We start from the raw sequence: 18,172 nt of genomic DNA on the forward strand, positions 1-18,172 counted from the left end.
CATTTTCCTCTTTTTTGACACTCTCAGAAAGCTAGTCAGCTGGTAGGGATGCTGTAAAAATAGTGCTGAGGGGGCTGCAGTGCTCCACATTGACAGTGGTCAGTAGCGGTCACTGTTACAGGACACCTTTTATAGTGTCAATTTAACTTCTTATTGCAAAGAAGAAGCATTTCCCATCTATTATTTCACTCTAACTGGTCCAAACAATATTAACTCTACAGTGAGGATCCTACAGATCAGTTGCTTTGCATGCTCGTTCTGCAGGGTTGTTGCCACGGTGATTGCCCATGTCTGTGTGACTGCAGGTCCTGCACTGCAGCCCTATAGCTGTAGTGTAGTGTCTATGCACTTTAGCTGTGTGTGAACACTTGTGAGGTTGTGGGTCAAAGAGACTACAATGAGGTGTAAGTGTTTTTAATAGCTACTTTATATACTTTGGTGTTTTGAAGGCTTTTTAAACATTTTTAATCTGCATACGTTTGTTTTTAATAATGTAAAGCACTTTATCTATCAGTATGCATGAAAAATACTTCATAAATCAAATTTGATTTGAAATAAACTTCCACAAGAAAGAAAAAAGAGGGAATTAGATGGTGTGAAATTAAAGGTATCTTTAGGAATAGTCTTTGGATCAATCTGTGTGGATGTGAGGAGAGTTGTGTATGTTCTTCAGAAGTTCAGCTCCTTCCATGTGTTTTTCTCTCAGCTCAGAGTTATGTGCAAACTGAGGACTTGTTGTTGCATACATAGTATTCTTTATAAGAATACTAAATACTTCTTTAAAAAAATGGATATGATTGAAAATAGTCATGCTTCAATGTCTTTATTGGTTTTCACTCTTTCATGAAAGCAAGCATATAAAACAAATAACCGAGTCAACTTTGATTACACTGGGTGAAATGTCTATGCAATCAAAATTCATTTTGGTCAATATAACTTGTACTATATACTGTATAGGACACTTTCTGTGTTTGCTTTTTTTGAGAAAACAAGGGAGTTGATTTTGTCATTAAAAAAAACAAAAACAACTAGACAAGTTATCATGAAATAAACAAATGTATGCACATTCGCCATGGTGAGGAAAACCTCGAAGATGATCCTAAGGTCCTGTATGGACTTGAAGAACCTCTGCCTCTCCGATCCTTTCTGCAAATCAGATTACACAAATCAGATCTATGGAAAAGCAGAGAAACACTTCCACTCATGCATATCTGAAGACTCATTTTTAGCAGCAATGCCCAACTGCTGCCTGCAGTGAGGGGGTAAAGAAGCCAATTTGATACACATCTAATGCTGTCCCACATAACAAAATTCCCAAGATGATTTGTAGGACCTACAGCCCTGCTTTACTGCTGCTTACAGTGTCTTTACTTTTGGCAGCTCGCTGCTCAACACTGGTACAGATCATTTGTTGAATTTCAGAACACATGACTGCTATTCACAAAACATTAAAATTTCATCTAAATATTTTGTGTAGTGGATTAATCTTTTGGAATATATAAGGACTGACTGCTTTGATTGTTGCATCGTTATTGCAAAAAAAAAAAAAATCAATGAAGGCAATTTCTCAGACAGAAAAAGAGCATTTTAAATGAGGTGCTAGCTGAAGATGTAATGATGTCTCCTACTGTGCCATCAGAAATTCATGCTTACTGAAAGTCTTGGCTAAAACAGCTGTCACTTAATTCAAAGACACAGAAAAAGCGAAAGGTGGATATCTACATTGAAAATACCCATTAATATTAAAAAAGCAGAAAAGGTGTTCCTCGCAGTTGTAAACTATTTAATTACCTGGTTTTTCATTGCGTAGACTTGGTTGGTATGAGCTATGGAGGTAAATAACAATAAGCACATTAAGTTTGAAATGAACATCTTCGCATCAAAATGCAGCTGACAAAGGGAGACATCACTCTGACCTCATTCTCCATAATTTTCTCCACGGCTGGTTATATGATGGAGTGTATCCAGATGCACCAAAATTGGGCTGCTGGAAGCTGTGACGATCATGGTGTGAGAGGTCAAGACCATCCAGAGCTTCTCGGATCATTCCCATCACCAGATCTTTTTCTGTGGATGAGTCACATAATGCAACATGAGCAGAGTTACAAAAGTGTTTTATGCTGTTGTTAACTAAGACAGCTGAAAACCAATGCAATTAAAAAAGCTAATTAACAATAGTAAATGTGAAAGCAGTAAATGAATGGTTTAATAGAATGTGAGTAGCAAAAGCAAAAATTGAAAACTTTATCAAATATTTGCACATTAATTGATTTTCCTTAAAAGGGAAGATTTCACAATAATTTGCAGCCAGCAGCAGTAGAACATTTAACTAACTGATTTATAATGTTCTTTAAGGTCATAACTCCATTAATTGATTGTTATCAAGCTATAATAGCGAAAATATAATTATCCCTCTAGGAACGCATCAGTCAAAAATTAAACAATTTGGTCTCAAGTTGTTGCCATTTGTTTACTTAATTAAGTGCAACAAGTTGTTGTTGTCAAACAGCTCAAAATGTCAGCATGAAATGGACAAAATAGCTATTAAACAGAATTTATTCATACCACTAAGTTGAAGCTATGAGGTATTCACACAAACTTAAGTGTTGTATTGTCTACATTATTTCAACTTTGCAGAAATAATGTTTAAAGCAGTTTTAGAGTGGACATATGTAAATGTAAAATAGCTTTTTGTAACTTGTGTGTCACCAGATTTGTTGCCACACTTAGCATGTGACAAAGAGCTATGAATTACTTTAAAAAAAAAGAAAAAAATACACACACCAAAAAAAAAAAAAAAAGCAAATTAAATCAACAGTTTGTCTCAATGTTACATCGAAAACATAATTATATACATTTAGGAATTCTCTGCACCAAGATTTTCTTTTGTCAAAACAATAAATGACATTTGTAGATATTTATCAGACAAGTAATGTCTCACTAAGAAATTTGACAGCTGGCTAAGTCTTAGTCATACACCATGACATTTATATCAATACATTAATCATCATGATCTTTAACAGTACTTTTTACAGTGACAATACTGGAGCATGCCCTAGATGCTAAATGTGGCATGTTTTCAAGAGATAGTGTCAGCTTACATTGCTATAGCTACTGCTGTATATTTGTGTACTCTACATGTAAGTTGTAATAAACTAGATGTAAAATATACAGTCAATTGTAAAAGAGTTTTTTAAGATACCCCAAAGAGATAAATGATGTCACACCATCAACACAACGTGTGAGGATGGTCTTTGGGATAAAGTCAGATCTTTTAAATGACTTGCATTACAACAGAACCATAATGTTTGTGGTAAATAGTGATGTTACTGTCCATGCACGAGAAGACATCTCACCTCTTTCACCTGCAAGCAGAAGCCACTGCTGCACTGCGGACAGAGAGTCTGTTTGTAGGATCTGACAAAGTAACTCCAGAACCTGACAACAGAAGCAGGAGACCTTTACAACATTAGCTTGCAAAACACATCATTTTAAGTTATTAACTAGTTTCTTAAAATTATTCAAGACATGAGTTGTGCTGGAGGGTATTTTCTAGCAACAGACCAAATGAAGTGTAACCTTGACCCAAAGACATGTGTCAATTTTTACTATGCTAGAAGTCTCCTTTTGATCTAACCCCCCCTTTTTTAAAATCTTTTTTTATAACTGTGCTGCCTTTGAACTTGCAACTACAGCATACAAATTTTTGAGGTGCTGAAGATCAGCTTTGCAGCATTTCACCGTGAGTTCTTGATCGTGGAATGGTTGAGGATAGTTTGCACGCTGATGCTGTGATTTCCGTTGATAAGACATGGTGGATGAAGGAATGATTCTCCCAGTTACAGCTGAATATTGAGTCTTTCGACGGATGAGTTCTTCCTTAGGTTGGCTCTAGAATAAATTAAAACGTTATTTATTACTCAGAACCTTTAAGAACCATGCACTCATGGTAGCAGCTGCATGAGTGACGTGGTCAAATGAGCAAAATACCAACATTAACAGCCTTAAATGGTCATGAATGCTAGCATGTTGATTATTTAACAAATGATGCATTCACACCAGGATAGGATCGGTTCAATTTCTTTGGTTTGGTTTGCTTTCATACTGCACTTTTTTCAAGTGGACCAAACTACCTAGACAATGTCATGCAGATACAACTGTTTGCTAGGACTGATTGCTGACCAAATAGGGAAAAAAAGAAGAGAGAGAGAGAAAAGAAACACAATTACATTTTTATTAACAGTATTTTAGTATGTTGTCTGCTGCAGATGTTGAAGTAAGTTGCGAAATATTAAACTGGATCTGTTTGGTTGAGCTCAAGTTGCCTTTCTCAAAAATGAACTTATAGAGTACCTGTACAGGTTGGTTATTCCACAGTTCTTCTTTGGGTATAGAAGTTTGTTGAGTGGTAAGAGCATGATGAAAACATCTGTGCTGAGCATCTGTATTGTTCTGTGTGAAACATGATTCATGGTGCTGAACCTGTCTCTCATAATATTGCTGATCTCCGCCTCAGACAGTCTGTCATTTAATTCAAAGTCTGATGATTGGTTGAGATTACTAGATTGACTTTGCTATTGATTAATGAAATGTTCAATTTTCTGTTATATCAAAGCTGATATCAGTTGGATCCAGTTTTACGCTAAGTGTCTGTAAAAGTTTTTTTGCTTTAATATGGGCCAAATATTGAACTATAAATCTATCATTTCTTTTTTTTTTCTTAGAAATTCTTGTTTTTTTCTTAGAAATTCAAACTTCAAAAATGCCTTTATTGCAAACTCAGTTGGATACCAAATTATTTCCACTCACTAGATTGGTTAAGGGTTGTTGTGGGTTTATGAACAACCTTTTTTAGTGGGTCTACTTTTGACTCCACAGGTGAATGTACTTTGACATCAGTGGTGTTATTCTCATGTACTGCATAGTAATTGCTATTCACATGCTGCTGTAGGCTCTGCCAGGGTCTACACAGGCTCACAAGCTAACATTGGAAATATATCAGAACACACATATTTCATTAAAAAATACCTCTGTTCTGTTCTTTTGTGTCTGAGAAGACAAAGATACTTTGGTGGCTAGTTCTTTCAGTTCATCCCTCCAGGCCTCTGAGAAAAGTGCTATGAAATAAAGAGGAAACATTAAGGCTTAGGAAAAACACTACCAACATTAATTTATGTGCCTTTTAACTTACCAGATTTGTTTGTGATTCCGCAGGCAAGATTTTGAGCAAATGGAGAGGCAAAAGCTGGCTCGGGTGCTTTACTGATGACGTGGCTCTTAAGAAGTGGATGTGGAAATAATGAAGATGTGACAAACCAGTCATCTCTCACCGTGCAAATGGGTCTACCATTTAGTCCTGTGGGGAGACAACATTCACTGGGCCGGTACCATGGGACTATATATTGGACATTAAGCCAGTTACTTTACATTTTCTGTGTGATGTCTGCACATTTTAAAGCCCATCCTGTAATTTAACATTGTTTATTCCCCACTGACTTCCCATTAAGGAGACAGTGTGCCACTTTGCAACCAACTAGAGGGCTCTACACACAGAGAAGATTACATGTTTAATCCTGGAAAATATACACAGCAGTAGAATTGAGTTAGCTGTTATTTGTAGAAGCTATTATAGCAAAAAAATGTAAATACTCCTCTATATATATATGTTTAGTCAGACCTACACTGTCTTAGGCACTCTGCATATGCTCTAAAAGAGATAACAACTGAGAGAGGCTAAGTACAAAAGATATTATGCACCTCAGTTGTAAAATGTACAACACTTACAAAAATTACAAATATACTTGCTGCTTTCTCCCCATGTCCACTTCTGTTTATTTAAATATGCACATGAAGGGTTTGGCATTCAAAACCTATAGTTTCAAGTAAATATGATTTATGAAACCCTCTTCGTGTAAGCTATAAATGCTCCTTCAAAAATGTTGATGTGTTACCATGGGGATGTTTGGCTACATCAAATCTGATTTCTGAAAGGAAGAAGTCTATTCCAGAGCTGGCTGCTGTGCTAACAAAGATAGCTTGAATTACATGTGAGGTTAACTCCACTAGATGGAACTTCCTAATGAAGTAGAAATGGGAAGGGTAATGTCTTCTGTTATTTTTTACATATGTCCTATAGTTTAAATGATGTGGATTGGTAAACCACAATAAACCCAATAATAAATTGAAAGTGAGCAGCTCTAGAACCTTTCAAAGCAATCATCCATACATGAAAGTGACTTAAGACAACTTCAGAACCTGGGGGATGCAACAATATTTCACCAACAACTGCAAACATCTCCTTCATATTGCTGTTGTTTGTGCCTGAGAAGGTGGTGAGGAAATATCTGTAACTGTAGAGGGTAAGAATCAGGAACTTACTAATAACTTATTCTTCTGCCAAAAGAAAGAATAAGCTTTAGCTATAATTAGCTTTGACTGGTTACCAGTTACCAGTACTCAAACAGATGGTTTTTTTTTTGTTTGTTTTTTTTGTTTTGTTCTTTTTATTAGCTGATATTTAACCAGGACCATCCCAGTGTATATACATACATAACATATACATATATAAGTCCTCTGCATCTAGAAAATGGGTGAAAAAGATAGGACCATTTTAATTAAATCCAACAAAACAGCAACAGGTTTCCTTGAAAAATCTTTATAAATATGTAGAAAGGAAAGTGTAAGCTGAAAGTACTTTAAATCTCAGGGTATTAGTTTAGTTTTAGTAAACCATTTTCTTTCTTTTAAACAAGCTGCAAGAGTTCATGACTGCAAACCATATGAGGCATGCTTAATGCACATCTTCACTATTGCAGCCAATAAGACCGATGAAAAAACCAAAGCCTATATACTAGACTCCTATTCAGAGGAGCGTAAAGGGATCATCAAAAAGAGAAAGCAGTTTTACCCAGTAACAATTCATTAATATTAAGTTATTCATGCAGATTTTTTTTCTAATAAGTTTAAGAATTGTCTGCCTGCAGTCAAAATAAGAATATGTTGTAAATACAGTCTTTTCATAGTAATATGAACCTGTGAGGTGAACATTTCTGATGGGATGCAACATTTCTCTAAATAAACTGAATCCATTTCTGTTGTAGTTTAACACCTTTGGGTAAGACATAAAAGCTTGCAGATATTTAAATATGTACAGATGTAAACAGCTGCCTGCTACAATAAGAACACAAATAAGAGTCTGAAAAATCTGAAAATAAATCTGCTGACAACAGCGCTCCATGTGTCATATTTGCTGCTGTATATATTGAACAACTGTATAATTTGATCATTTCCACGTCTTTTGAGTAATGATGGATGTTAACAGCCAATCACAGACAAAAGAAGATGTCATCTAGTTTGCATATATATGGTTATCTGCAAAGCAAATGGTAGAGTGATGTGTTGATAATTCAGAAAAATGATCAACAAAGGTTCAAAATATCTGTGACATCTGTAACACACATATGAGAAAACATTTATTTGCAACAGAGGGTTGCATGCTGGTCTGAAATGTTTGCTTTGTCAATCTAATTAACTGAATATGCAACTGTAGTTTAATAAAAAAAAAAGAATATGTTCAGCTTCTTTGCTCACCTTGAATATGCCTCACTCTGTGTGGATGAGGATTGTGTCGGGAGAAGAATGAATGCTGGCTCAAAGCACCAAAGCCTGGACTGCTTTTTGTCAACAGTTTACCAAATTCAGCAGTAAACGGAACCTGTTTATTTTTATTGTGGCTCCTTTCTCCTGTCGTCTCCCTGGAGTCTGAACTGGTCTTCTTCAGCATTTCTAAATGAAAACTGGAAGGTTTGCTTCTAACCTGAGAAAATTAAAGAAAAGCTTTTAGATTGAGTGCCTTTGTGAGACGATGACACAGAAAAACGCAAAACTTTAATGTTCTAATTTTTTTCTTTACTGCGCATGCTTTAAGATTCTCAAAGACTAACTCCTAACAAAGTACATGACTGAGATTCATCCAACTTCATTTATCTCAAAGATAAAGTGAGTGTTTTGCTGTCTGCCAGAAAGATATATTTTATAAAAATAACTCCAGATTTAGAATAAAGAAGCTTGAAGATTTTACCTCTAAAAACAGGCTCCAGCTCAAATCCTGTGGTACTCAAAGCTCTGTGTTGCCTTTGTTGCTTAGAAACCTGAACTAAACAATGGCATCTGTTTGTTGGCATACACAACCTGTTCATATCCACAGGATTTATGTATGCAAAACAGCTAAAATCTAACTGTTTGATTACAGATTTATTGTCTCCTAAGAAAAGCTCAAATTAAGCTGATGAATGACAGCAGGCAGAAGCACCTCTCATAACAAGATGCAGTTTAATGTATTTTAACCAATCTTTGTCTGCATTGTCTTTCTACTCATTTACAAAATTGAAATGTTTCATGAGGATTTGCATTTTTAGAATTACACACAAAGGATTTATGTATAGAAGAGAGATTTGACAGACCTGTTAAATGAATAGTGACAGAACTACTGTGGCAAATGAAAGCATCAGAGAACTGCATCATTTACTAAGCTTTCTGTTTGCATTCTCATAAATGCAGCAAAGATGCACATTTTCCCTGTAGAAGATTAAACTGTTTCTCAGCAAAAATGACGAAACTGTTTCTTTTGATGAACCTTTGATTATTTGCCTCTATTCTGTTTTTACAGATTGTGATCAGATGACTATACTGATTGTGGACATATGTTATAATTAAATATAATAACTAACAATTAGGTATGATTGTTTTTTTCAATTAAGGAAAGGCTAATGCAAACGTTTTGGTCTACTTAGCTTTAGAGCTATTTTGTTTAACCACTGGAAAAAAATTCAAAATACACTTTTATATTTTAAAAGTTTTTATGTCCCTTTCATTGCTAATTTGACATTTCATCCTGAAAAATTTGATGTTGATCCTATTTCGACATTCATAACAATTGAAATAAGGAAATAAATATTTGACAAAAATGCCAACAGTAAAACAAGAAGTTCCAATTTTCTGTATTAAATGCTTAATACAATTTTTTTTTTAACATTAAAACTCTATTTCTGGAAAAAGGTTAAAGAGTATTCTGCTGTCTGAGAGGCAGGTCCTACATGTTGTGGTCCCCTTTTGTTTGACATTTATCTCATCTTAATGATGCTTGCTGGGAATGATCCATCAAGGATGCGGTTACTTTGCAGCAGACAAAACGACATTCACATCTCCATCTCAGACTTCACATTGGATTGAACACAGAAAAACAGGAGGTCTTTATGCACTGATTTGTGCAGCAATAACAAAAGAAAAATGCAAGAAAACACCTTTTATTTCCTGCACTGCAACATGAGACATGCACAGCATACATTAAGGATAAACATATTTCTGTAAGCAGTATGTTTCTGACTCAGGGGCAAACACAGCAGGAAGGTACTATATGGACAGGAACTGTCAGATTAATGGAGCATTCAGTATTCTGTGCTTTTACGTTCAAGAGCTAACATGAAAAAAGGTAGGGTGAGATGTTTCAGTCAGTTCGTGGACAAAGAAAACCCTTGATAAAAGACTGAAATCACTTTATTTTTTTCCCAATGGGCAATTTAAAAGGTTACAGGAGCTGCAACATCAAAAGGACAGACAGAACATTAGACAATATAAGGACATGCACTGTGGTAAAAGCATACAGAAAGTGCTAAAATCAGAATACATTCATTCTGCCTGCTGTCAGTGTCAGTGCTTTGTGCTTAGGATAAAGTGCTATGTACATTCAGGGGCAGGAGTGTTATATTTGAACAGAGTGGGGTTAGTGTTCAAGAGCTGGACTGCAATGGGGACAAAGGTGGACCGTCTTCTCTGTGTTCTGCAGTGGCGACAATGCAGCCTGCCACCTGAAAGGGAGCCTCTCAAAAGCAGAGTATAGATGTGTGATGGGTCCTGTATAATAATGCGACTTGTGCAGACTGTTGGCTACAGACGGCAGCCAGAGTTCTAACAGGGTGTCCAGTGATTTTAACACAAACGGTGGTGATGCTAAGCATGACCGATCCTGCAGGTTGACTGAGAAAAACCAGGATATGAAAAAAGAAAAGTCAGCACGCTCTCAATGAAGGTGTGATAAAAGGTCAAGAAAATGTCTTTTTTCACTCCGAAAGAGTTCACCTTCCTGAGAAGATTTTGTCTCTGGCGACACTTCTTATGGATCTTTTCTGTGTTTGTGGAAAACCCAAGAAGGCGGTCATAGACTATACCCAGATATCTATACTCTCATCTCCACAGGCTCACCATAAATCAGATGTCTGCTTGCTTGAAAATGTCACAATCACCTTTTTAGTCTTAGTTAAATTCAACTGAAGACAGACGGCCTCACACCAGGTAATAAAGTCCTGTAAAACTGAACTATGGTGTAGGATGGGAGCAGAGAGCAAAATGGTGTAATCAGCTAATTTGACCAGGTGACAGTTAGGCTGAGTGGACCTGGAGTCATCAGCATTTGTCAAGTGTTTTTCCAGAACCCATGGTAGCCAGAAGTTCAATATCAGAGGTACACAATTCTTCCCTGACCTGAACACATGAGCACCATTGTGTGTTAATATAGATGCAGATCCCACCTCCATGATGCTCTCTGGTGACTTTTGTACTTGATTCATTTTTAAGTGGGAAAAATCATAGTGTTGCAGTATCATTAATTATCTGACATCTATCATTTGCTTAGTTCAAATTAAGCAGACTTTAGTTTCCATTTTTCCTAGTGTGCTATCTTTTTTCAGCCATCATTAAAAAAGGAACATATTTTGGTTCCTTCAAACATATGTATCCAAACTATGACATGACTATGACCAAACTTGAATAGATAATTAAATAAATTTGTCCAAAGTAACATGAAATTCAAAGAAAAACAATAATTAAATAAATAAAAATAGAAACAATGACAGGAATAAATATACACATGGCACATCACATGGGTGAAGTTCTTTGTTTGAGTCATGCTTCCACATCTATGTCTTCATGTTACATAATATATTTAAACATGTAAATATATTTTATATGTAAATCATCTCTGTAGACCAATTAAATTTAGGGGACTTTCCCCAATTTTGCCATGAGACTATATTGCTTTACAACAAGTCTTGTATAGGACAGTGTGAGACTTTATCAGTCCCTTCCAGTCACAAAGTGATTTACAGCCCTTCCCATTATGAGCTCACTTGTCCTCTGACCCTCCACTGCATTCTTCATCCCTACAGCAGAATTTCTTTTTTGCTTGAAAGTCTAAAAACTGTATGACCACCAGTCACATGATTAGATGTCACTGTGGGATATGATGAATTTTGGGTGTCTGGACATGTTTGTTCAAGACTACTGATGACTGATCAGGCAGCAGAAAATATTATTTTCTTGGATATCGAGCAAGAGAGAAGGACAGTATGGAAGAGCCCTTGCAGCCATTTTTATTGCATTTCCAGAATCACATTTATTTATTTTGTCAATTAACTGTATGCAAAATCACATGAAAAAATCAGCTTGTTAAAGACATTAAAACCTATTTGCACATGCATATTAAACCTATTGCTATTTACTGCAAGTGCGACATCACCAATTTTACAAATAGACAGAAAACATGCAATCAGATTTGTCTGACCCTCAGAAAAACACTTGTTGTGAGTGAAGGTGAGTGAAGGTGAGGGTGAGGAATCTAATACACCAAACAGAAACTATTCCAAGAAACACATTTATTATTGTTGAAGTTTTGGGTGTTGCAAATAATGGAAAAAAATAAATAAATAAATTACATGCATACAGCAAGTCTCTTTTATGGGGTGGGTGAATATTTTAAGACCAGTAAGCTACTAACATACTGAGAGGTAGATGACAAAATTACAAGTGGTTTTTGTATTTATGTGTTAAGAGGAAAATCTACTAACGCTTTAATGCATTATATTTAGAAGTGCAGGGTACACTGCAGGGTGTAGTGTTTATATTAAAAAACAAATAAAAAAACCTTTAATGTTATAGCAAGAGTCTTTTTTCTTTACTTAATTTCTTGTTATTATATGTTTCTTTTCTTAGCAGGAAATACAAATTGAACATCTTAACAATGTTTTTTATTTATTTATTTTATTTTTTAAATCACACATCTTACTCAAACAAGAGCATTTTAAATTGTGAAAGGAAACTACTTGTTCCTCTGTACTTTTTCTAAACTGCTATAATAGAAATAAGTCCCTACAGTACAACAATCTCTATTTAGTGTTTTTACTTTTTCTTCTGCTGCTGCTGTTAGAATTGATAACAGCCTTTTGAATCATAATATGATTCATAAAGTATGTTGAAATTTGGCAGAAACATTGAAGGAAGTCCACTGATTCTTTTCTCAAAGAATTTTTCTCTTTTTCCACCTACACATCAAACACAGTTGTGCCTTCGAAGGGTTAAAGATACAGCTGCATTTATGCTAGTAACTTTTGAACAGTATGCATGGTTTCTCCAATCTCTGTACTTTTAAGTTGCTTGGATAAAATCATTGTCTCAGAGCTACATAATATTTCCACCATAAAGATTGTTGTGTCCTAATGATGATGTCAAACAGACACAAGTCATATAGATGTCTAACTGGCTGCAGCACTGGGGAGACATAGCTTACCTGCTACAGTCTCACACACTGATGCAATGTGCGAAATGGGGGAACTGTTCTTAATTAAAGTGAAGGTTAACATAAATTAAACATATTTGTAATGAAACTATGAAAAGATTTGCATATTCTGTTTGTTTCTTTTCTACTTCTATTTTTAAAGAATAATCAAGCATTTGTTAAATCAAAAGTGCTTTGCACACAGTACTAATTAAGATTAGTACTTTATCACAGATGAATGCCAGAAAATTTCCATCTAATTTCCATGTGAACTAGACAGCAGGACATTCTGTACACAAGAAAAGCTCTCACCACTGGAAATCCTCCAAAATCAAACCTGCACTGAATAAATAAGAAGCTAGAAATTATGCAAAAGATAAACTGCAGAAACTTCAGAATTATCTTTGAAACATGTCAAGGATAGTGGATGAGTTAGACTCCCTAATGTTATGTACTGACATGTGGAATATCAATAAACAACTGGAAAGTAATGTACATTCAGGACAGGGATGAAGCAGCAGTTGTTATCAGCATGCACACTCTCCTTGCTGTCAGTTCATCTGAGAATTATCTGCTCTGCGCACAAGGGTTCATCCTGATTTTATCCTGGCTTAAGGGGTGCCTGGGTGAAAGATGAACTTAAAAAGTCACCTCTGAAGTATGCAGGTGATTGACAGACTCTTGGATTATAATAATGAAAGAATTATTAACTTCATCCCACCCAGCACAGGTCTGTTGAAAAGAAAGCTTTGCCCAATGCCTTATCAACATTGAGATTTGGATGAAAACTGAAATGTGAAAAGACAAAAAACTAAAACAAAACAAAAACATAAAGATAAAGATAAAAAGAAAATCCCTCCACTGTCCATACACACATATTCCAGTGCAGGATCGCGGAGCCTAACCTTTCACAACCCCAAATTAACCAAGTGGCAGTCCACACATTAATACAACATGTGGACACACAACAGAGCCGAGGCTCAAACCAGCAATTCTCTAACTATTGGAAAACCATGCAAACAAAGAAAAAATGGCCTTTGAAGGCTTTTTCAGCAGATCAGTGATCAGAAAATAAACAGTTCATGAAATATAGTACATGTGAAATATTTTATAACATTTCATACCACGACATGGTCATGACAAAATGATATAGTGTGATAGAGTGGGTGGAGGGGTTGGAGGTGAGTTAGGGAGCATTGGTCTTCGAGGTGTTTGGCAAGGACACTGAGGCAGGTGCTGAACCCCAGCGGGTTCGTGTCCTGGGCTGCCTGCCCCTTCTGGTGCTGTCTGCTTCTCTTCCTTGGAAGAGGTGTGGTTTTATTTGCATGATCGCTTAACATTTATTCATTCCTCACAACGCATCATTCTGCTGGCTTTGATGCTGGACTTAAGAAAGAGAAAGAAAGAAAGAAAGAAAGAAAGAAAGAAAGAAAAAAAAAGAAAGAAAGAAAGAAAGAAAGATTTACTTCATATGGCCATTATGGGACCTTATGTTATAATGTGATAAGATTAATTGTACATACGGGAAACAAAGTACTGTATACAAATGCGTGGGTTCTTTTTGACTAATCTGGCTTCCTCCCACCATCCAAAGACATGCATGTTAGATTAATTGATGATTCTAAATTCTCCCTAGGAGTGAGCGCAATTGTGAATGGTTGTTTGTCCCCTATGTGTTGGCCCTGCGATGAACTGGTGCCCCATCCAGGGTGTACCCTGCCTCTCACCTCTTAATGCTGGGATAGGCTCCAGCTTACCAGCGACCCCGTAATGAACCAAGCAAAACAGAGAATGAATGAACTTCTGGCTTTCAGTGTTTGAGAACCTCTTTGTGAGTTATAATATATCCATCATGACGACTTTTAACAAATAAATAAATCTTTTATTTGTAAAATGAAATTGGATTTCTGATAAAACCTTTATTTTTATTTATTTTATTTAGAAATGTACTTCCTGGTCTATTTTTACAACATTCCAAACAAACTTTAAAGTCCTCATAAAATCATATTAAATAATGAACTGTTTTATAGGAAATTTATTGCACTTCCCTTCCTTTATATCAGTTTCTGACTCAGCAACATAAAAAGTTATTTTCTAGGTATTCTTCATGGTATTTCAGAGTTTGTCTAGTTTCCTGGAAAACTATTTTAAAAGGCTGGTACTGGCTCTGTATTCAGAGGTACATATTAATTTAGTGTCAAATGAAACACACTAAATTTCAGACCACTGGAGCTGACTCATCGGAGCAAAGTGGGCTTTATGTAGAGAAACCAGCCTCAGCAGCTTGTGTTTTAGGAAACATATAAACTTAACTTTCTCAGCAGAATGAATCATATCAGCAATGACTTCTTATAAGTGTTTGTGTATGTTTTCTTAACCTAATGTCTTTAAGTTTCTTCTTCATAACACATTTTCCCTCCTTTTCATTAAATGTCAAGACAAAGGGTGCTGGACGACTGGCCGACAGTCACCATTCTGACAGCATGAATGCTAATTTAATTTAATTGAACTTTAGAATTTAAGTGAATTTAGAGAAAAGAAAAAAGAAAGTGAAATAAATAGTAAATAGAAATGGCAGGTGACATTCTGTGTCACTGATATTATACCTTCCTGTCTGTAGCTCTCAGGCATAAAATTTAAGCCAACAGTAATTAGAACTAAATGCAGAAAAAACATGTTAAATTTATTACCCATAACAACCAAGCCTGATATCAGAAGCTGCTTTTGAAATCCAGTCTGTCTCATAAGGGGAAATGTGCATTTCCCATTACCAAGACTCTTAGTATCTGTTTGTTTCCTATCTTATTTTAATCTAAATTCTTAAAATGTAAACAACATCCTAAAGAGAATCAGTCATTGCATTTTATCATCTCCTCTGTCTGAGACAGCCTTGATCATGGCTACTCAATTCAGTCCTACAAGGGCAGCAATCCTGTTGGTTTTTAATGTGCCCCTGCTCCAACACACCTGACTCAAAGGGATCCAACAGCATATCAAGTTTTGCACAGTGACTCATTAATTTGAGTCAGGTGTGTTGGAGCACGAAGAAGTAGAAAACCTGGCGGTTTGCAGCCTTTAGTAATTTACGAGTTATGTAGCCCTGACCTAGACCAAATGATAATTTTTTTTTCTCTTTCTTTTTTCAACATGAATTTGAAGGTTGTTGAAAGGCCAGAGGAAATTGTTGTGTCTTCTATAACTTAGATGAATAATTTCAACCTTGGTAGAGTCTTTGTGCCTTGGTGAGTGTTAAGCTGCAAGTTAACACTAGTTTACAGAAATGCACATTTGCTCCATGTTTCCCTTCCATGTTAGACACATATCCAAAGGCAGTCACTCTTTATGATAGGGGCAAGCCTATTACGTCTCTTTATATATATACATATATATATATATATATATATATATATATATATATATATATATATATATATATATATATATATATATATATATATATGTATTAGGGCAGTCAAACTGTTACGTACCCTTATGTCTAGGGGTGTAAGGCAACGAACATACGAGTTGAGTCACGGGTGTATAAGAAGTAAGACAATTTATTCACAGATAGTCGAAATAAAATAGTTACAAATGGGTTCCAAAACTTCTAATATCCCCAAACAAAAATCCTCAATAAGTCTCAACAAAAAGCTCAGATAAACACAAATCACAACAACCAACAGAACAGAAAAGATAACCATTATCATTATCCATTATCACTTTTTAATGGACACCCTCCAGCCAGTCAGAATCGAGTATTCACCCAGACCATGGCATATATATATATATATATATATATATATATATATGCGTGTGTGTGTGTGTGTGTGTGTGTGTACAGTATGTATTGCTAAGAGCAGATAGGCTGTCATACTTAACATAAAATATGTGTGTGTAGGATTTGAGAACACATTCAGCTGGTATTCTGTCTTTCTTTGTATTCAGCACAGGTGAACTGTCTTTTCACTCAGTTAATTGTCAGGTTTATTGTAGAAAAGCTGTCGCTCTGTACTCTGTTCAACTTATTAAAGCTAATCTACACCAAACATGGCCACAGTTCTAATGCTTCTCTGTCAGCCTCCATTGTTGCAGCAATAGGACGTAGGTTTGTGCCACTCTGTGTGATTCGTCATTTTGCATTATGATCCCTTTAGAGGTAATTCAAAATACATGCTCCAACATTTTGTGACCAATGATCCTTTTATTTTGCGAGATAATTATCAAGTGTTAGCATGTTAAAACACTGAAATAAAATGAGAATCATATCATTAGATTGTGTTTTATCACAAATACCACATCTGGACCTCTAAATGAGCCTTAAAACTGGAAACACACTGGTTCTGCACCAGTGTGGAGCCTCATATGACCAGATGAAAGAGTGCTGAACTAATAGAAACAGTTGCAATGCAGCACACAAATTGTTTGTTGGGAAGTCATAACTCCAGGTAGTGGTAAGGGTATCCACCTGTAATTTATGGCGTTTGTTACATAATAAAGCAGGTTGAATTGTATTACAAGCTCTTGAGACAGCAAAGAACATCAAAGTGCTACCTGTTGGTCTTTATCCCCGAGCCCATTACAATATGTAATCTGTAATGGGTCCTGAAAGGTGTTCACTTGCTTTCTGAGGTAAGCCGATAACAGTCTCTTAAGGACTTTCATGATAGGACGACTAAGCTGAAGAAGGCATGACAGCTATTGCTCAAATTTTACAGTATTGTTAAAGCAGCACAAGTGTTACAGTCACTCAGCCACTCCTGCAGCACTCCCCTGTCCTGCCACTCCAGCACTCCCCTGAATCTTCACACCAGTTCCTGATCCACTCATCAGCGTAAACCCAACCTGTCACACCTGTTCCCCATTGACTCTCCAGTCCTTATATACTCCACCATCTCAGTTACTCCTTGTCGAACCTCAAACTACACACCATATGGACTCACTCCCTTTCCGTTCCTGGCTTCCGCAACCCTTTGCCTTCTCCAGTAGTGGTACCAGTATGATTCTTCTCCTGAGTATGATTTATAATAAAGTCTGGCTAACCTGCTCTTGTCTCCCTGGAGTCCTGTGTAACAACAAGAATGTCACTGGATTTTCAAGCCATCTCAAAATTAAGCGTACCGCTTTAAGAGTAAAATCAAAGACCAAAAACTCTTTTACAATGGTTAATCACACTATTAAGTTTGGCCTAAAAAATCTGTCTGATAAGCTAAGATGAAATGATTAATGATAAATGATGATAAAGGCATAATACCAGAAAATTCCTAGAAAATAGCAAGGAAAGCTCTTTGATGATTCTTATTGAGTTGACATGAAATCAGATTAAATATAAAAATATTTTGACTCTCCAGGAAAAGAAATTATAATGTTGCATATAACATATGAAAATATAACATCAATAGGTTAATCTGAGTGTGCATGTAATAGCAAGAAGTGAGGGAAGAGCAGCAAACACCTTAGAAAATGAAACAACAACCCTCAGCAGCACATGCAACTATGAAGCTTGCTCCAGAATATTTGCTGCTACATTCACACTATCTCATCCACTGGATGGAAAACCTCAGAAAG

At 35.9% G+C, this 18,172-nt stretch overlaps 1 protein-coding gene across 1 annotated transcript; it reads right to left on the bottom strand.

Moving 5' to 3' along the window:
* Nucleotides 1-1,099: 1,099 nt before the first annotated feature.
* On the bottom strand, nt 1,100-7,783 carry tbata (thymus, brain and testes associated). Its single transcript, XM_041974839.1, has 8 exons — nt 7,591-7,783; nt 5,192-5,356; nt 5,029-5,117; nt 3,742-3,891; nt 3,357-3,438; nt 1,917-2,067; nt 1,792-1,826; nt 1,100-1,146 (listed from the first exon to the last, which is right to left on the bottom strand). Exons 1-8 carry the CDS (start codon nt 7,781-7,783, stop codon nt 1,100-1,102), a joined length of 912 nt encoding a protein of 303 aa, XP_041830773.1.
* Between the last annotated feature and the right edge of the window lie 10,389 nt (nt 7,784-18,172).

This window comes from Melanotaenia boesemani, chromosome 21 (assembly GCF_017639745.1).
Source record: "Melanotaenia boesemani isolate fMelBoe1 chromosome 21, fMelBoe1.pri, whole genome shotgun sequence".
In the NCBI taxonomy this organism is placed as follows: domain Eukaryota; kingdom Metazoa; phylum Chordata; class Actinopteri; order Atheriniformes; family Melanotaeniidae; genus Melanotaenia; species Melanotaenia boesemani.

Coding starts and splice junctions, on each gene's coding strand:
- tbata (XM_041974839.1), bottom strand. CDS start 7,783: ATGCTGAAGAAGACCAGTTCAGACTCCAGGGAGACGACAGGAGAAAGG. Junction 5,357..7,590: donor CAGAGTGAGGCATATTCAAG/GTGAGCAAAGAA, acceptor GTCTCCCCACAG/GACTAAATGGTAGACCCATT. Junction 1,147..1,791: donor TCTACGCAATGAAAAACCAG/GTAATTAAATAG, acceptor TCTGATTTGCAG/AAAGGATCGGAGAGGCAGAG.